At 41.6% G+C, this 20,821-nt stretch overlaps 1 protein-coding gene across 1 annotated transcript; it reads right to left on the bottom strand.

The window, feature by feature from the left end:
• Positions 1 to 235: 235 nt before the first annotated feature.
• LOC118556510 (protein piccolo-like) lies at positions 236 to 19,882 on the bottom strand. The gene is made up of 9 exons (XM_036145042.1): positions 19,719 to 19,882; positions 16,936 to 18,013; positions 15,528 to 16,379; positions 9,026 to 9,838; positions 7,983 to 8,861; positions 6,197 to 7,157; positions 5,056 to 5,507; positions 4,072 to 4,901; positions 236 to 809 (listed from the first exon to the last, which is right to left on the bottom strand). Exons 2-9 carry the CDS (start codon positions 17,770 to 17,772, stop codon positions 236 to 238), a joined length of 6,198 nt encoding a protein of 2,065 aa, XP_036000935.1. The 5' UTR covers positions 17,773 to 18,013; positions 19,719 to 19,882.
• Between the last annotated feature and the right edge of the window lie 939 nt (positions 19,883 to 20,821).

Genomic DNA, 20,821 nt, shown 5'->3' with positions numbered 1-20,821 from the left:
TTGAAAATGTGGTGGAGTAGGTCTGTCCTGTTGTGGTGGTGGAGTATACTTTGCCTGGGGAGGTGGTGGGGTAGGCTTATCTTGTGAAGGTGGAGGAGTAGGTTGGTCCTGTTGTAGTGGTGCAGTAGACTTTGGCTTGGGAGGAGGTGGGGTAGGCTTATCTTGAGGTGTTGGAGTAGATCTGTCCTGTTGAGGTGGGGGAATAGGCTTTGCCTGTGGAAGTGGTGGAGTAGGCTTATCTTGAGAAGGTGGAGGAGTAGGTCGGTCCTGTTGTGGTGGTGGAGTAGACTTTGCCTGGGGAGGTGCTGGAGTAGGTTTTTCTTGAGAGGGTGGTGGAGTAGACCTGCCTTGGTAAGGTGGTGGAGTAGGCTTGGCCTGGGGAGGTGGTGGGATAGGCTTGTCCTGAGTTGGCGGCGGAGTAGGTGTGTCTTGTTGAGGTGGTGGAGTAGTCTTGGCCTGGGGAGGTGTTGGTGTAGGTTTGTCTTGAGAAGTTGTAGGAGTAGGTTTTTCCTGTTGAGGTGGTATAGTATGCTTGACCTGTGTAGATGGTGGAGTAGGCTTTACTTCGTGAGATAATTGTGTTGGTTTGGTTTGCAGAGGTGGTGGAGAGGACATGTGTTGTTGAATAGGTGGAGTAGGGTGGTCTTTTTGAGGGGGTGATGAAGGCATGGCCTGTTGAAGGGGTATAGTAGGCTTGGCCTGAAAAAGTGGTGGAGTAGGCTTGTCCTGCTGGGGTGGTTCTGATTTCTGTGTAGTGGGTGTTTTTGTATCCTTGGCAGGGGTTATCTTCGGAGAAACTGGAGGTGTGGCTTTAGGAGAGGTAGGAGCTGTAGTGGACAACTTCCTTGGAGTAGGTGGTGTAGTTTTGGGTTCATCCTGAACAGCTGAGTTTATCAGTGTGGATGCAGAACTAAGGAAAGATGAGCCAAAACCAAACATCTTCCCAGTCACAGATTCGGTAGATTTTGCTGCTGCAGCTGGCGTTTTAGGTGCACCAAAGCCAAAGAAGCCACCAGATTCTTGTTTAGTAGGCTGAACTGGTACAGCCGTTTTGGCTAACTGTGTGGTCAACTTTGCAGGCTGTTGCTGTAATTTTCCACCTTCTTGCTTTGCACTAACTGGCTTTACTTCTGGTTTTGTACTTTGAGTAATCTCCATTTGTTGTTGTTTGTGACTTGGTTGCGGCTGGTTGGAACCTGTAACCAGTGGTGCATTTTGCACAGAAGCTTGCTCAGGTGGAGCAACAGTTGGCAATGGGATTGTAGCTTCTGTGGCATCTTTCTGGATGTTAGTCGGTGTAGGCTTTTCCTTCTGTACAACAGGAGATTGTGAGATCTTGCTTGGTGGTTGTTTTACGACAGGAGATACAGCTGACTCTGATTCTTTCAAGGCCCTCTGCATCTGGCAGTTTAGACAGAGCCACTCCTTTTTCTGAAACAAGTAAAATCAAATAAACAATTGATGGGGAAAACAACATACAACACAGCCCAACCATTATTTAACAAGAGAAAGTATTTTTCTGCAATCAATTCAGAGAATAAAATATAAGCATTCATGTTCACCTGATAATCACATTTTTGCATCAAAACTATGAAAAATGTATGAACATGATGATCATAAAATAATATCAAAAGCCTGATTAAGTTCTTAGTTTCCACTGCAGATATACATGTGTGATATTAAAGCAAATAATGATATTTTTTGGGCCTTGATGCTTACCTCCGATATAACTGAAATGGCATCAAATCCACACTGGTTGCACACTGTAGTCTTGCATTCTGTGCAAGTATTGTAGTTTGTAGGATCTTTGGAGTCAAAATTGAGCTTGATCTTACAAAGTGGGCAAACTGATAGATTTGTTTTTGAAGCATCTTGCCTATTTGCTGGGACTTTAGATACTTCTGATGGGGATTTGGTCACTTTGACTTGTTCTTCTGGAATAATTTTAGTCTGCTCTGGTTTCTCTGATTTCTTGTCCTCAGTCTTCTGCATAGAAGGTAAGGCTTTAGGAGAGGCTGGTGGCGTCGGCTTTGGAGAGACTCTGTCTGTGGTGGACATCTTACGAGGAGTAGGTGGCGTAGTTTTAGGTTCCTCTTGAACAGCTGAGGTTATCAGATTTGATGCAGAACTTAAGAAAGATGACCCAAAGCCAAACATCTTTCCTGTTACAGACTCTGCAGGTTTTGCTGCTTTTTTGGGGCCCCCAAAACCAAACAAGCTACCTGGCTCTGGTTTTGAAGCCTGGACTGGTGGTGGTGCAGATTTAATAGGAGAGCTTGCAGGTTTTGGAGGATGCGTTCGAGGTTGCTTAGCTTCTTTTTGCTCCAGTGAAGAAGTAGGCTTGTCTGAATGTGGAGCAGCTTTTGGAGGCTGTTGGATTAATGATTCTCCTTCTGCCCGATCTGTTTGGACAGCAGGCTTAGGAACATTAGGACCTTTCTGAGTTTGTTGTTGTGGTGCACCAGGCAGTACTTTCGGCAGTTCTGAACATGCCTTTTGTGAAGTTGGTAAAACATCTGCTTTTGTGTCAGGAACTGTAGCAGATACATTAGGGACCTCCTTTGTTGGTTCACTAACAGGATAGGGTTCTTTTTCTCCTTCTATGATAGTGTTAGCAAGGTCATTACTGACAGTGATTGGCTTAGAAATCTGTTGCTTGCTAGCACCTGCAGTTGGGGTTTCTTTTTTCTGTGTATTGGCAGGGATATCTTTGCTTAGTGAAGGTTGTGGTTTCATCATTGGGAGGCCTGGAGGTTCAGAAGCTCCAAGAGCTCTCTGCATTTGACAGTTGAGACACAACCATTCCTTCACCTGCAAACACAAATACATAGTAATAATCGTTATTTGTGAGATCATAATTTGTGTTATTTTGCTTTGAACACATAACTGGTCCCAGGAATAGTAGGAATATGGTATATTTGATATGGTATAACAGAAAAAAGTTGCATATATAACTTTATTTACCTTAGAGATATTAGCCATTGGACTAAATCCACATTTGTTGCAGACAGTGGTATTGCAGTCAGTGCAGGTGTTGAAGTTAGGAGGGTTCTTTGGGTCCATGTTAAACTCCACTTTGCAGAGTGGACAAGCAGCTTGAGTCCTTTTGAGTGCATCTTGGGAAGCTTCTGGATTCACCAGCTCTATCTGACCTTTACCATCTTCACTCTGTCCTGTTGGAGCAGCTTTAGGCTTCTGAGGCTGGTCAGAAATAGTTTCCACGTGCGTTTTCTGCTTGTCATCTTGTTTGACCTCTACTAATGAACTCTGAAGTTGGTCAGCTGATTTCTTTATTGTTTTAGGTTTTTCCTCTTTCTTCTCTATTGTGACTTTGGATAGGGCAGTTGTCTTGTCTGTGGTAATAGGAGGATCTTGAGTAGGCATTGGTTGTTTGCCATCAGAAACAACAGGCCCTGCCTCTTCACTTTGAGATATTGAAGTCTTTAGAACACCTTCAGCATGAAGTAAACTGGGTTTCTCCTCTTTTGTTTGCTGGGTTTCTCCTCTTTTGTTTGTAGCCATTTCATCTTTTGAAGCTGGCGAGTCAGAGGTTTTCAAATTGTCTATTTGCTTTTGTGGTGCACCTTGTGTTCCGTCAATAACTCCAGCATCTTCTTTAGGAATACTATGTTTCTTCTGAATGGTCACATCTTTTTTGGAAGTACCAGGTGAATAAATTTTGTTGGGTGGTACCTGAGCTTTCGTCAGAGGAGGCTGTATTGAGTCAGCTGCAGCCAGAGCTCTTTGCATCTGGCAAGTTAGACACAACCATTCCTTCATCTGTCATGAAAACAAATAGTATTTGATTTGATTATGTTATGTTGTGTTTAAAAAAATATACTTGTATCTATTATCTAAAATAAAAATCTATAATTCAATTTATACACACCATTATTATACAATGTCATAAAATACAAAAATATCCTCAACAGACATTCAAATTCAATTAAATTTCATTCAATTAAATCCAATTAAATAATGATTTATAAGTCCTCCTGCAAAATAAGATGTTGTTTAAACATCAGTATATATGGTAATAGCTGAGGGAAAGAAAGATGTCTTACCTCTAACTGATTTGGCATGGGGTCAAATCCACACTGGTTACAGACTGTGTTCTTGCATTCAGTGCAGGTATTGTAGTTAGGAGGATCCTTAGACCCCATGTTCAATTCAGCCTTACAGAGCAGACAGCTGGCACCCAGTTTGACAGCACCTTGGGAGGCTTCTATAGCCTTTGAAACATCTAGCTGAGCCTTCTCAGCTTTATCCTGGACCACAGCAGGTGACTTGGACTGCTGAGGTTCTGGTTGCTTTTGCTCCTTGGGAGCAAGGGATTTGACCTCTTTTGCAAGGGGTAACTTGGGAGATACTGGAGGAGTGGTCTTGGGTTGATCTTGAACAGCTGATGTTATCAAGGTAGAGGCAGAGCTGAAAATGGATGAACCAAAGCCAAGCATCTTTCCAGAGACAGAGTCCACTGGTTTGTCCACATCAGGATGAATTTTACCCCCACCTAATCCAAAGAAGCCTCCCAAATCTTTCTGTGGTGTCACAGTTGCATTGCTCTGCTTATGCTCGGCTTGCTTAATCTGGCCTGGTGATTTGATGGGACTTGACACTTTCTGTTGCTCTGGTGGGGCTTTCTTTGAAAAGACAGGGCTGGCCTGTTTATTAAGCACTTGCTTGGCCACTGTCTCGGATATATTTCCCTGTGCGTTAGGAGACAATTTCCTCTGAGGTGACTGTGGTGCAGATGAGACATTCTTTTCAGGCTCAGCTGGGCTAGTTATGCCGGTTTTGGGTTTAGCAGGTGTTTGAGGTTTGAGAGAAGCAACTCCCGGAGGCTCTGTCTCTTCAAGCGCTCGCTGCATCTGACATGTGAGACACAACCACTCTTTAACCTGAAAGCAGATAGAAAACAGCTTAATTAAAATAACTCTTAAGTTGGTAATGAGTTGTGTAATTTGTCATGTTGTGCTATATCAAATCAAGGAAATTGCACTTTTAAAATAAGGTGGTCTTTGAAAGTGCAATGCTTGTTCCCCATTCTCTTACCACAGTTTTGTTTGGCATCGGGTTAAATCCACACTGGTTACACACTGTGTTCTTGCACTGAGTGCAGTTATTGTAATTGGGTGGCTCCTTGGAGTCTACGTTGAGTTTGATCTTACACAGAGGACAGGTGGATTGTTCTGGTTTGACACTTATTTGGACACCTGCTTTAGGCTTCGAAAGCTCTGATGGGGTTTCATCAATTTTGGCTTTTACTGGTAGAAGGGTCTTCATCTGCAAGGATGACTCTGCTTTGCTCTGCTGCTCAAGCTTTTGGGAGGCAGAAGGCTTGATGTCATTTGCTTTTGGTTCTACAATTGGTTGACCGTCAGACTGCTGCTGCTGTTGTGACTTCCTCTCCTGTTCTACCTTTGGACCAGTAGGAGATTTTGCCTCTCTTGAAGGAGACATCTTGGGCGAAACTGGCGGTGTCGTGTTGAGCTGGTCCTTCACCGCTGAGGTTATTAAGGTAGAAGCAGAACTAAAGATGGAAGAACTAAAACCTAACATCTTCGCACTCCGTGACTCTGTAGCCTTTGCACCTTCAGGTTGAGATTTAGATTCAACAAAGCCAAAGATGCCTCCTGACTCTTGCTGTTTTGCTGGCATAGAGCTACTCTGTCTGCGTTCACTTTGGTTTATCAGATCTGATTGTTTCTTTTCATCTGCTTTTAGTTTTTCTTGAGGTGTTTTCTGATCAGGTGCTGGACTGACTTGTTTTAGAGGAGTATCAGCAGATGGAGGTTTGCTTAACGGCATTGACTGTTTTCTCTGTGGTAGGGCATTATCTGAGGGCTTTGTGGATTGTTCCACAGCAAAGAGACCATCCTTCTTTTGAGTAGCAGTGAGTTTGGAGGGATCTTTCAGATGAGAAGTGGGTGAAGGAAATGTACTGGGTGAGCTTTGGGATTTTAAAGCAGGAGTCCCTGACGATTCAGTGGGTTTGACGGCTCTTTTCACCTGACAGGTAAGACACAGCCAGTCTTTTTCCTGAAATACAATAAACAAAAAATAACTTGTTAATCTGAAAAAAAAAAAACATAAAAAAATTCTCACAGAAACCAGTTTGTCTACATAATGAAGAAAATTTAGAGTACACGTGAGAGATGATTTCCTTTTTTCTAATAGAGAGTATTTTATGTACTTACCTCACCCATTGGCATGGGGTTAAATCCACATTGATTACAAACTGTGGTTTTGCATTCAGTGCAGGTGTTGTAATTTGGTGGCTGTTTAGAGTCAATGTTCATCTCACCCTTACAAAGTGGACAGATATTTTGACCTCCAGCTGAATATCCTTGAGAGACTGTTCCTATATGTGGCTGTGTTGAAGCTTTGTCTTCTTTCCTCACATACGATTCCGCTGGTTTCTTTACTTGGTCTGATTTTTGAGGAAGAAGCTTTGGCTCTCTTGCTGGTGACATTTTGGGAGAAACTGAAGGTGTATTTTTTGGTGAAATACTGGGTGAAACAGACATCTTCCCAGACATTTGAGGCGGTGCAGACATCTTACGAGAGCCACCCGGCATAGTCCGGGATTCTTCCTGAACAGCAGCTGATATCAAATTTGATGCTGAGCTGAAAATAGATGAACCAAATCCAAACATCTTTCCACCCAAGGTATCAGTTGTTTTTGAAGCTCCAGACACTTTTTTCAGATCTATTGAGCCAGTTGTTTTTTCTGATTCCTGCTGAATTTCTGGTTTCACCTTACTGTGTTTTGGGTCAAGCTTGCTTGCCTGGTCAGTCTGTTTCTGGGTACTTGTTACCATTTGAGCGTTTGGAGGAGTTTGGCCAGTGCTTGGGCTAGGCTGTGTTTTAGCTTCTTGTCCTTTTGCACATGGTGGTAAAGCTGCACGCTGTGTCCTCTGAGGAGAACCAGGTGTGCTGCTTCCCTTCTTTTGAGACGACATTAGGGGTTCTACCGTTTTGTCGGGTAATTCCTTATTTAGACTTTCTTCTTGTTTAGGATGTTGGATTTTCTGACTTGCAGTAAAAGGTGAACTTTTGCGTGTTTCAATCTCTGGTTTAACGGAAGGTCCGGTGACTTCAGCGGCACTAAGAGCTCTTTGCATCTGACAATTCAGACATAACCATTCTTTGACCTGCAGAAAAAACATAAATCAATAGGAATTAGAGTGATTTTTTTTTCACACAAGATGTTAATAATAATAATAATAACAATAATAATAATGCGTTTTATTTTAAAACGCCTTTGATAGCACTTAAGGACATTGTACAAGAAAACTTAAATCCACAAGCAAATAAACCAACAATACTAGCAACTTAATGTAAATGAAAAACATTACAGATAATATGCAGATTTAAAAAGGTGAGCTTTAAGGAGAATCTTAAACTGTTGCAGGGAGATAACATTGCAAATGTTGGGTGGCAACTGATTCCAGAGCTAAGGAGCAGAGTAAGAGAAGGCTTTGCCCTCTATGGAGCTGAGGCAGAAAGAGGGGACAAAGAAGTGTATAGAGGAGGAAGACCTAAGGAGCGAGTATAAACAAACAGGAGCTGGAACAGGTATGGTGGGGCAAGATTGTGGATGGCCTTGAAGGTTTTAAGGAGTAGTTTAATTTGGATTCTGGTTTTCATGGGGAGCCAAAGAAGCTGTTGAAGAATTGGGGTGACATGATGGAAGGAGGGGATTTGGGAGATGTTACGGTGGCAGAGTTCTGAACGATTTGAAATTTATGGAGGGATTTTTGTGGGAGACCACAGAGGCGTTACAGTACTCGAGATAGGATGTGACTACGCTATGAAAAAGGATAGAAGTGGAGTGGGGGCTGAAGGAGGGTGGTTTATGGCATGAAGATGGAAATAAGCAGACTGGGTTTTATTTATCAGAGATTGAAAGGACTTAATGTTGGCTTAAATCTTTTTGTTTTCAAAGTACAAATAAATTTCCATAATATATATATTACCTCTGACACATTTAGCACTGGGCTAAATCCACATTGGTTGCACACAGTGGTCTTGCATTCTGTGCATTTGTTGTAATTGGGAGGATCCTTGGAATCAATGTTGAGTTCAGTCTTACAGAGGGGACAGGCACACTGGCCAGCCTTCTGACCATCTGAAGCTACTGCATCCTTTACATGTCCTGGTGGCCCTTTTTCTACTTTGGCTTGCAACAATGGAGAGTGTTTGGTCTGCTGATCTTGCTGCAGTTTCTTCTCTTGGTCATGTTTCTGAAGAGGAATTGATTTGGTCCCCTTTGCAACTGGAATTTTGGGAGAAACTGGTGGTGTTGTTTTTGATTCATCTTGGACTGCGGATGTTATTATATTGGAAGCAGAACTGAGCATGGAGGAACCAAAGCCAAACATTTTGCCTCCAAGTGATTCAGCAGGTTTTGTAACATCAGGCTGAGGCTTGGGTCCACCAGATTTTAAGGACTTTCCATCTTCCTCTTTGGTTGATGAAATACCACTCTTTTTATGTTCAGTTTGACTCATCTGGTCTGATGGTTTATTGTGACCTGTCTTGTGGTCTTGTTCCAGAGATTTCTGACCAGCTTCTGGAGTGACATGTTTCTGACATTCAGGTATTTTCTCAACTTTTGCTGACTGCTCAACTGGTTTTTGTGATTTCTGCTGAGCGGGGACTAATGGTGAGGTCTCCTTAGATTTAACTACTGCTGGAATTTCCTTCTGTTGTGATGGAGTTTCTTTCTTTAGAGAATCAGCAGATGCATTGGTTTTGTTTGGAGAGGCCCGTAGCTTCATCACAGGTGTTCCTGGTGGCTCAGATGCCCCAAGTGCTCTCTGCACCTGACAGTTGAGACATAACCACTCTTTCATCTGCAATAGAACAAACAATAATTAGACATTTTGGTTTGTTTAGGGTACAAAGCAAAGCCTTATAGTTCAATAATAATTGAAACAAGTGATTAATAAAAGTGACATAATGCTAAAATTATGCTTTGCAGATGTTTTCTTGCTGTTTATAAAACTCCTGATCTTACCTCCTTTACATTTGGCGTGGGATTGAATCCACATTGGTTGCAGACAATGTTTTTGCACTCTGTGCAGGTGCTGTAATTTGGAGGATCCTTGGAGCCCAGATTCAGTTTCACTTTACAGAGAGGACAGTTTGAATCGGATGTCTTGGAAATAACTGGTGAGGATGATCCTTTCTTTGGCAATTCCGAGATAGGTTTATCTACTTTTGGCTGCATTGGTGTGGAACCTGTGGCTTGTTGTAGCTGCTGTGGTTTCTTATCCTGTTCTTGTTGTTTGACAGTGGGAGATCTGAGATCCTTTGCAGGGGACTTCTTGGGAGAAACAGGCGGTGTAAATTTGGGATCATCTTGGACAGTGGAAGTAATTAAAGTTGAAGCAGAACTGAAGATGGAGGTGCCAAAACCAAACATTTTCCCAGTTACTGATTCCGTAGGCTTTGCTGCATCACTTTGATTTTTAGGACCACCAAAACCAAAAAAGCCACCAGACTCTTGTGTTGTGGCATTTCCTGTTTTTTGTGGAGGCCGAATGGTCTGGCTGGTTTGTTTCTGAGGATCTGTTCCCTGGCTCTGCTGAGGTGTCTTCTGTCCAGGAGCTTGGCCAGTCTCCTTATGGCTTTGTGGTCCTTCAATCTTACCTTGTTGTACTTCTGCTGTTGATCGTTTTTTCTGGGGAGAACTTGGGGCAGACGTTTTTTGAGGTGCAGGTTGTGTGGCAGTCTTTTTAAATGAATCACCCAATGATACTTCTTTTTGTGGTTTAATTCCTTCAGCAGCTCGTTTCATCTGGCAATTCAGACAAAGCCATTCCTTTTCCTTAAAAAACAACAACAAAAGAAGCAAGTCAGATATGAATAAACTACATTTAGTATAAGTTCCAGACTAAAAATAGACAATTTAAGCTATGAGTTTGACATCTTACATTTAAAGATGTATAACACCTACACAGAAATGTTAAATAATATAGAATGAAGAGGATTACACTGATTTAAGGATACAACTAGGCTTATGATTGCTATCTTATACTTTTCAGATAATTAAGAAAAAAAACTACATGGTAGATGTCCCCATTTAGATAAAATGATTGCCACATGTTTTAGCACACTTTCAAAAGATGTGTAGGAAGCCTGAAATGCTTGCTCAGTATAAAGGATTGCTGCAAAGCCATGGGCAATGCAGACAACTGTCCCTGTGGTTCTACGCTTAAATAAATTTGAACTGAATTGAATTGAAAATAAAAGCATCTTCTTTTTTAGCAGCTGCATATTTTCTCACTGGAAGTTTTGGGAAAATCCAGCCTCTGATTTGATCCCATTAATTGAGTTCTAATATACCATAACATCTGACAGAAATATGAGTACCCCTACATCAACCCCTTTAAAATAAATTGAACTAAAACATATTTTCAAGTTTAAGCTTGAAAGAGTGTCATCTTGAAATTATCAAGTTCCCATAACAACCATTAGATGATATCAACATGCCAACCAATCAATTAAAAGTTATGTTAGAAGGAAACATTTTCTGCCATACCATCACAAACATAAATTTCACAAGACAAAACTAAAGATATAGCACTTTGATATAATGCAAAATGGTAAGTGTACTGCTAGGATAACAGTGCAATTTTGCTTTCTCCTTAACATAACTGAACACACAGTCATACATGTCTGAACCGCTGGCAACAAAACTTATGTGAAAATGTCTCACACTTATGTGAAAATGTCTCAATTGTGCCCAACTAGTCATTTCCCATTTGCCTATTCCGTGTTACAAGTTATCACTTGTGAATGGAGAGTAGGTGTGTTAACTTTGATGTTATCACTTTCCCGCTTTATAAAACTGGTCACTGGAAGTTAAACATGGCCCCTCTTGGCAAATAACTCTCTGAGGCTCTGAAAAAAATGACTTGTCGTGCTACATAAAGATGGCATAGATTATGAATTAGAATTAGAAGTTTAGAAGATTAGAAGATTAGAAGTTTCCCAGGACCCCGCAACTGAGTTGCAGCATGGTGGCCAAGACCACAGTGCTCCTTAACAGGTTCCACTTAGAATAGACCTTGCCATGGTCAACCAAAGAAGTTGAGTGCATGTGTTCAGAGATGTTGTTTTCCAGGGGACGTCTTTGAAAATAGATCTATGATAATAATAATAATAATAATAATAATAATAATAATAATAATAATAATAATAATAATAATAATAATAATAATAATTTAACTGGCACCCCCAAAATTCCAAAAACAGCTAAAAATATACCCAAATTAAATTAAATGCTGCTCTTGAACCCTTTGGAGTAGAGGCAAAAGCTTGGTGTGTTTGTAAACGTTTTTAAACTAAGAAGTCCAGCATGGTGTTCTGGTAACCAGTTATTAGTTATTGAAGTTGGAACACACAAATTGTAATTTTTTGTTTGCTCTTATTTTCTTGTTTCATTATTCTACAAGCAGGTGCAGGCTGATGCAAGGAGATTCTAGCTGTAAATAAAAGGGAGCCAAAAGAGACAAGTCTTTTGTGTGACAGGTTCAAGTTTGAATGCAATATGATAAACATTACTATTAAAGACCTATTTTTCTGTAAGTATGTCTTGGCGCTCTCCAAAACCTTTCTGATAAGTAATCAGGAAAAAAAAAAAACATTATCACTCCTGTGACAAATTTCACTGCTTCTTCGGTTGCTATTTGGGTCTTCCCAGAAGCTTTATACATATTTCCTGGTGAAAATGTACGTCTAACAGCAAAAGGTGGCTTTTACACACAAGGATGCACAGAGAGCGCAGCAACCAGACGAGATTTACGCATGCTGTTGTTATGGAGTTTTAAGTGTCTTGCACCACAAGCGATAATTCCACGTGATGGTAATTTCACTGGCTACAATCTCCACATGTCGCAACGAGTGTCTAGACTGACTGGTCCGAGCAACGTACTTCAAAACAGGAGGAGGGAGGGTTTTGAGAAATGAGCTCTGGAGAAACTGTGGGTCAACACTGCTGGTCAAAAGAGGTGTCGATCAAAGGAAGAGGACCTAGATGACCATCTTGAAACAAGAGTTTTTAAAAGTCTATGGTAGGAACTACATGGCTTCGAAGTCAAAAATATGTTCCAATGGGTCACCGATGACCCGTTGCTAGTTAAGGGGTGCCTTTGGGGGCACTCAAGAAAACTTTACAATAAAAAGAAATATTAAATAAAAGTGAAAATGCAATAAAATTACAGAGTGTTTCTCTAAAAAAGTGACTTTTGAGTCTTAATTTATACAGTGGGAGAGAGCCATTATTGCAAATGTCTGGCAGGGGGACTTCTATATTTGGGGGGCAAAACAGCAAAAGGCTCTACTCCCCATGGTGCTAAGATGGCTGAAAGCAATGATGAGGTGGATAGAGGAGAATGACCTACAGCAGTGGCGTCCAAGCCTTTGGCCATAAGGGCCACATTTGCCAGGTTTATAGTACCTTTGGGCCACAGGTTTCTTAACATTCAAATTGCAAAAATCATTCCAAAGGCTGCAAATGGCCCCAGGATCACAATTTAGACATCAAAGGGAAAGAGGGGAGGTGGCAATGTGCAGAAGATCTGACAGAAACAAAAGGGGAAATCTTATAAATGGCTTTGAATGTGTTCAGAAGAATTTTGAATTCTATACTTGATTTAACCGGAAGCCAGTGCAGCTGCTGCATGACAGGGGTGTTGTAGTGGAAACAAGTGGTTTTAGTGGACTGCTGACTTTTGAACTATCTGATGCTTAGGGAGGGATTTGTGAGGAAGACAAAAAAGGAGAGAGGTGCAGTAATCAATATGAGAGATGATGAGACTATGAGCAATAATAGAGGTGGTGACAGGTTTTAGGATGCATATGAATGATGCCAGCATTGCTGCAGAGCTTGAAGGGGTGGTAGGTCAGCCTCATACCCCAGCTTCATGTCAGTGCTGATACCATACGCCACACACTGGAGCAAATTGGTCTGCATAGCTGTCAACCCAGAAGGAAGGTCTCTTCTAAAGATGATGCGCAAGAAAGCCTGTAAACAGTTTGCTAAAAACAAGCAGACTCGGCACACGAGTTACTGGAAACCATGCCCTGTGGTCGGATGAGACCAAGATAAACTCATTTGGTTCAGATGGTGTTAAGCGTGTGTTGCAGCAACCGAGTGGAGAAAACAAATACAAGTGTGCCTTGCCTACAGTCAAGCATGGTGGTGGTAGCGTCATGGTTTGGGGCTACATGAGTGCTGCCAGCTATGGGGAGGTGCCGTTGCCGTTCACTGGGGGAACCATGAATGCCAACATGTACTGTAACCTACTGATGTAGAGCATAATCCCTCCATTAGGAAACCAAGCTGCAGGGCAGTTTTCCAACATTATAACGGTCACTATCTATTGGTTGTTCCACATGCCAATCATTGTGACGCATTCACGTAACGGCAATGTGCATTTGCGTTTCTTGCTAGTTTCGGTATACTGGCTGCACATGTATACTTCTAGTGTTTATGTATTCAGTTAGCTTCAGTGTTAGCCATTCATTGTATCACCACTGCTCTAACCGTATACTTTGAACATTGCTGAGAGTCACATGAAGCAAACTCTTTCACAAGTTTATAAGAAGACGAGGAAGGCCTCAGAAGAAAGAAAAAAGACCAGAGTGGATTTAGAAAATGTTTGCACGCGATCCAGTGTTTCCCGCAGGAATTTGCTTAGGCGAGGCGGTGAGTTGGGGGGGGGGACGACAAGTTTTGCGCGGACCGACTCGCTTTTGCCGGGGGGGGGGGCGTATCCATGTGTTTTTTTCCCTGCCATCCACTATATGCACGCGCGAAAGCAAAAACAAAAATACACGTGTTAACGTCAAATAAACATGCAAGCATATCGAGTTAGTTTTTTTTTTATTTTGGAATGTTGGCGAGGCAGTACCATGAGTTAGGCAGCCGCCTCGCCAAGACAGCACTGCGGGAAACCCTGACACGATCCCCCTGAGGAGCTGAAGACCATGTAAGATGGTCTTGCGCATGCACGCTTATTAAAAAACTTGGATATTTCTTATTTACATTTCCAGAAAAATCGACGACTCTACCAGCAGTGCTGGAAAATAATGGTGACCACACAAAATATTCACACTTTGGTGACAAGTTGCACGTTTTCACTTAGGGGTGTATTCACTTTTGTTATCAGCGGTTTATACATTGATAGGTGTGTTGAGTTATTTTGAGATAAAGGCAGATTTGAGATAAAAGCAACAATTTCACCATGGGATTATTAAAGTATGTCTGATTCCTGAATTTTTTTTTTAAAAATCAACAATTTCCCCCTGGGATTATTAAAGTATGTCTGATTCCTGATTCCTGATTCTGATTTACGCTGTTTTACAAGCTTTCGATGAGTAATTCACATTGACTCAAAGTGCCATACCTTGATCATTGTCCCATGAAAAGTTATGATAAAATACTAAATAAAATAATTACAAAAATGTAAGGTGTTCTTGTGTTTGTCAGATACTGTGTGTGTCTGCAGAACATGGTAGAAAATCTGTCATGCTGTAGATCCTTTTCTTCCTAAGGGTCATAGCATCTCTTTGTAATACCAGGGGATTTTAAATGAAAGTCTGGTGAGTTTGCCTCTGCATGTTTGTTTGTCTCTGTGATGGACTGGTGACCTATACATAGTGTACCCTGCCTCTTGTCCAATGACTGCTTGCGATAGGCACCAGCCCTCCTGCAACCCTGCACAGATAGGTGGGTCTAAGGAATGTATGGATAAATAGATGCATTTAAATTAATGGTTGGAGTTGGCAAATGTTTGTGATGTGTTTGCCACTGACATAAATTAATAATTCCTTTTTAACTAACCTTACACTAACAAACCTATATCAATGGTGGCAATAATTGTGGCTAACTGTATGTCATTTTTATTTGAGTTCTGTTCTAAAACCCCTTGAGCCATTATCTTGAGATACAATAAGATCATGTAGCCTTGGATTGTCCTTGGTAAGCTAGATACTTACTGTGCATTGAATTACGGAGTCAAGTGTCGGGTTCTTTGTGCTTCAGGTGGCCCTAAGTTTCCTATTCTGTTTATGCAGTGCAGTGTATTCCAAATATTAATTTGTTTGTGTGCAGAGTAAGTGTGCTTTGACAGGGAGAAGTAAATTAGTTTGCAATCAACATTGTGGACAATCACCCATTATCCAAGCAGTGTAAGGATGCTCTCTAAATCCTGCATTTAATTATGTATTGGTTTGTATCTTTCTGTAAAAAAACTAATAGGCAACAGTGCATATAAAAATAATTTATACCAGGTGCAAAGCTGTATAAAAATAGGTGACACTTTCTGGTCAATAACTGCTTGAACCTATCAGTTTTTATTTGTATCTCTGGAAGCAATATGTTTGCCCATAAAACTCTAAAATTGTTTAAAGATAAAGTCTTAGAAGAACATTTGTAAAAAGTTGCTAATTTGTTTAATTATCAACATTTTTTCTCTCCTGATTTATTCAGTGAATATCATCAGTCTTACCTCTTTCACATTTGGCATGGGATTGAATCCACATTGATTGCAGACAGTGCTTTTGCATTCTGTGCAGCTGTTGTAGTTGGGAGGATCCTTCGAGTCAAAATTGAGCACTATCTTACAGATCGGACAAGTGGATTGGCCCTTGTTGGGAGGATGGAGGGAGGCTGTTGCTGCCTTTGGAGTCTCTGCAGATGATTTTTCTGCTTTCTGCCCTGCTGACTGAGTCCTTCCCTCCTGAGGTTTCTGCTGCTTTTTTTCTAGTTCTAACTTTTGGCTAGGAGCCACTTTAGTGTCTTTCGCAGACTGCATTTTGGGAGAAACTGGTGGTGTGGTTTTGTTATCTTCCTGAACAGCTGAGCCAATTAAAGTTGATGCAGAACTAAAAAGAGAGGAGCCAAAACCAAACATCTTCCCAGTCACCGACTCGTCCGGTTTTGCAGATTCGCTTTTAGCACCCCCACTAAAGCCAAATAAACCTCCAGACGCCTGCTGGAGAGCTGGAGTGACAGGGCTTTGCGACTGGCCAGGCTGACCACTTTGACGCTGTTTTGGAGATCCTGCTGCTCGCTGAGTTTCTGGTGTCATTCTCTGAGCTTGGTCAATACTGATTTGCTTTGGATTTTCCAGTCCTTTAGGAGGTTCATCTTTAACTGGCACTTTTATTGGTTTAGACTGCACTTTCTGCGGTGAACCTGGTGCTGAAATGTCCTTTTTTATAGGTTCACCAGGTGACGGCCGCCGGTTTTGAGGAGCAGGGGTTGTGTTTGGTGAGGACTTTTTGATGGAAGGTCCTGGTGTCTCTGAAGTTCCTTGAGCTCTCTGTATTTGGCAGGTTAGACAAAGCCACTCACGTCCCTGTAAAAAAAAAGACTCAGATTCAGCTAAATATGCACAGTAACAGTAAAGACAGCTACGATACTTTATCAGTTATTGTATGAACTTACATTTCCAAATTGTACAACAAAACAAAATAAACATCTAAACTGCTTTATTATTTACATGTCAATTAAACACATTTTTTTTTTGCTTTGTATATTTGAATTAGGGTTTAACTTGCACATTATCTGCAGTCAACCACCAAAGAACTCCTTAATTAAAATTTTGTCAAACAAAAGTAGCTGCCTAAAACAGGTAAAGGTGGACGTTGTGCTTTGGCTACCATGTACAACTACACATTTTATTTTACAATTGCAGTCAGGAAAGATAACATTTAAAACGTGTAACATTTAAAACGTGTGTGTACACACACACATATACATATATACATATAGATAGATAGATAGATAGATAGATAGATAGATAGATAGATAGATAGATAGATAGATAGATAGATAGATAGATAGATAGATAGATAGATAGATAGATAGATAGATATTTATATATCAAATAAATAAATAAAACCACTACTTACATCAGCGTCTGGAGGACTGAAGCCACACAAGCAGCACACCTCAGTTTTGCACCGTGTACAGGTTTTATAGTTTGGTGTTTCCTTGGTATGGATATTAAGTTCTGTTGTGTTACACACTGAGCAAACAGGTTTAGAAACTGATTTTGCTTGGGGTCCAGCTTTGGATGCTCCCAACAAGGGAGATCCTACAGGTGTCACTTCAGGTGTGCCTCGACCCTTAATGTCTTGCTGTCTACCAGAGATCTGTTTCCTGCCCCCTTGCTGCTGTTGTCCCACCTTAGGTGAGTCCTGTTTAGTATTTTGTGATGACTGCTGCTGACTTGCTAAATCTGAACCAGCCTTTGAGGGCCCCTGTACCCCAGTCTTTACAAGTTCTTGCTTTTGTACGCCACTCTTAGCAGAGTCCAGTTGCACTGTCATCTTGGGTGGAACCTGTTTTGGAGATACTGGTTGTGCTCCATTCTTTGTCGGAACCTGCTGTTGAACTCCAGGCTTAGGTGAACCCTGCTGTGGTGGGCCTTTAGCTTGTTGTCCTGCAGGTTTGTTTGGTGGGGGAGCAGTCTGTCCATTGCCACGTTGCTGCGGTGTTCCCTGTTTAGGGTAAGGCTGAGACTTTTGCATAGGGGGACCTTGGCTGGGTTTTTTGGGTGCCTGCTCTTGTTGAGTGTCCTTTCCAGGGCCCTGTCCAGGTTGTGGTTCTCCTGATGGTTTCCTCCCCTGCTGTGAAGGTGACTTTTTATCCCCCTCCCCATCATCTCCAAACAAACCAAACTTATTCACAGCAGAAGACATAGCATTCAGGGGGTTCGCCCCGCTGAGAAACTTGGAGGAAAACATGGCTGGGTCTGCTTCCTCTCCTTCGTCCTTGTCCTCCTCACTGGAACTGGAGTCTATAGAGCTGTCAGAGTCAGAGCAGGAGCTGTCCCCTCTTTGACCCAGCTCTCCAGCAGAGGCCTGGGCTGGAGCCGCACCTGAGGAGAGGGCATCTACAGCCCTTCTGCTGTTGCTGCTGCTACTGCTGCTGCTGCCGCTGCTGCTGCCAGGGCTCTCCTCTGGCTCAGCATCTACATCAGACTTCCTAAATGCACAACAGACAAAGAGAAATGAAGTGTGAAATGACAAAGAGCAAGACATGCAGTGGAAGGGTGTTTACAAATAGCTTAAGAACTTTTAAACCACACACAGATCTTTCTGAGCCAATATGCTGCTATCAACAAAACAGAAACAGCCTTAATATTCTAATTGAATAACGGGAAACTAGACTTGAAGGAAACACAATACCCAAATTACTGATTTACTTCATTTTCTAATGAATCAAACTTAGATGATAGTGTGTTACTTAATACACCAGTCAGGTATAACATTATGACCACCATTCAAGACCATTATAACATAATATTTATCCAGACTGGTTTATGGCTATTTAGCACCATATCCAAATAGATTTGATAGATACTGACCCCTGCAGACCAGGGAAACCTCAAAAGAGATGAAGTTTTGCAGGTATATGTAAAATCAGCTTAAATCCTTAACATTGGCCAATTTTCTGGTTCTAACTTTATCTATTTATTTATTTATGCATTTATTTTTTTTCTTGCTGCCTGTATTCCAAATGATGTCGTTGAGGAGATCAGTGTTGTCACCTTTCAGTCATCGTGTGTTCTTGACGTTTTAAAACAGTGCATTTTTACATTACATATAAACACAATAATATTTAATCAACAAAATGAGATTATAATCCTTCTTATAATAATCCTTCGCAATGACAAACTACGTGTACATACGAAGCATTCCTGATGAATTCCCGTTACTCGATGTTGTCTGCATTGACTGGCGCTTTCAGCACCACGGACTTTGCCTGAGCCGCTCCGATGATCACGCGTGATCTCTTTCCTGCAATGTAATAAAGCTCTTCAACGTGCCGCGACGGAGGAGATCCTACAAACCCATTTCCATTGGCTCTGCTGCTGCAGCCAGCAGGTCCAGAATGGGCTATTACTTCCATTGCCACGGTAAAAAAAAAAATATTATATATATTTAAATATGTCACCCCAGTGTCGCTGATCGTGTAGGAGAGGGAAATCTCATGCAGGACATGTTTTACAGCGGCAAGACAAGTAAACACGGGGAAATATAAGGCTATCTGGTGAAATTGCCGACACATCCGGGTAGGGGCCCATCAAGCGATGCAGCTGACTTTCGTATCGTTCAAATTCACAAATATCTACTGCACTAAAAATGCAGATCCACAAAAGAAGTACAAGTCCGTGTTGGGGAGACGATTTGTCTAAATGGGTGATTGTATCTGCTTTTAGCCTGGCATTATGGCTGCTTCGCACTGCACAGACATAATGCTATCATCTGTAGGCGGATCTAATGTTCAGCAGCCGATGATCTATGTGGAAAACACATTAGGCATGACACAAGATCATTCTACGAGAGTGTTCCTATAACGAGTACAAGAAAAGAGTGGAGGGGGGAAACCGTTTGCGCTTGATGTTTATGTCCTTGACCAGACACCTGTTCAAATCGACAAATAGTCAAAATGTTCCTATATGAGGGGATATTTTAAATAATGTCTAAAACAACTAAGCGAAACCCCTGTCACCGTTGTAATTTCACGACACACCATCTAGTATCCGCGCAGCCCCCACTCCTCCCCCATCCACCATCACCCGCTCATTCCCTCCCCTCCTGCAGCCAAGCATCCTTCACCCTCGACGGTCACAATGTCAAACACTAACGCGCAGTGCTGTTCCGAGCGTAGCCCGGCGAAGGCGTACCTTCATCGGCGGCGGATCTGCCTCGCCATCCTCCTCAGACCTCGTCAGATTACTCCCGCTCCGTGCCAGCCCGTCTCAGCTAGAGGGATGGAGGGCACAGGGCAGCAGCGGATTGAGAGCAAACAGAGCCCCACTCCGCCTCCCGCTCTACTGCGCAGACGCCGCATCTGACAGGTGATCACAATATATATCACGCACGGAAATCAGAATTAAAAGGGACAGACGATTTGTTTCCCGCGGAGTCACGTTTGCGCGTTATTGAAAAGCCTACGGTGATTTATTTCACATTCCTTTTTCTTGTTCTGATGGCTGTAGACGCATTAAAAAAAAAAAAAACGCATCATTGTGGTCGTGATTGTAATAATGCTGGTAATGAAGGATGCTGACTAAGCCACGAGTGCAATGTACGTCAGAAACATTAACGTCACATTGAAACCCATTCCTTGTGACCTTTTAAAGGGCTAATTTTGTCATATTTTGGACTCAGGACAACCATAAATATTGAAACCAAGAAACAATAACATGTTATAAGCCTACACTGTTTTCCAAAGTAGATACTTGATTTCAAAAACACTTTTAATAAACAAAGAAGGCTTGCCTTGTTTGTTTATTAAAAGAAGCAATGCCTCTTTTAACAAAAGCTTATACATGTACATCTGAAAAAAAGTGAGTTTTGTGAAAAGGTTCTGCATTTTTGTCACTTATTTCAGAAAGTGAAACACAGCTTATTTAGGCATATTATGAAATTTGATGACCATTATAGTAATTTGTATGATATTTTAGAATATAGAGCAAAACTAAATGAGGGGAATTCATGATGCCACACCCTATTGAGCTAATTCCACTCAAAACACCTGAAAAAGTTTCCTCTGAAGGTTATGGTGTCTCAATCCGGGTCAGTAGGCTACACAATCATGAAGACTGCTGACATGACAGATGTCCAGACAGTCATTGAGACCCTCAACAAAGAGGGTGACAGAAAATGTTATTGCTAAAAAGCTGGTTGTTCACAAAAGACTTCAACCAAGCATATTCATAGATAGTTAAGTGGGAAAAAAAGTGTGGTAGAAATATGTGCAGCATCAACACAGATAACCACATGC

The sequence above is a fragment of the Fundulus heteroclitus genome, chromosome 2 (assembly GCF_011125445.2).
Source record: "Fundulus heteroclitus isolate FHET01 chromosome 2, MU-UCD_Fhet_4.1, whole genome shotgun sequence".
NCBI lineage: Eukaryota > Metazoa > Chordata > Actinopteri > Cyprinodontiformes > Fundulidae > Fundulus > Fundulus heteroclitus.
The sequence above is the reverse complement of the archived record's forward strand: the minus strand, read 5'-3'. Positions and strand labels throughout refer to the sequence as shown.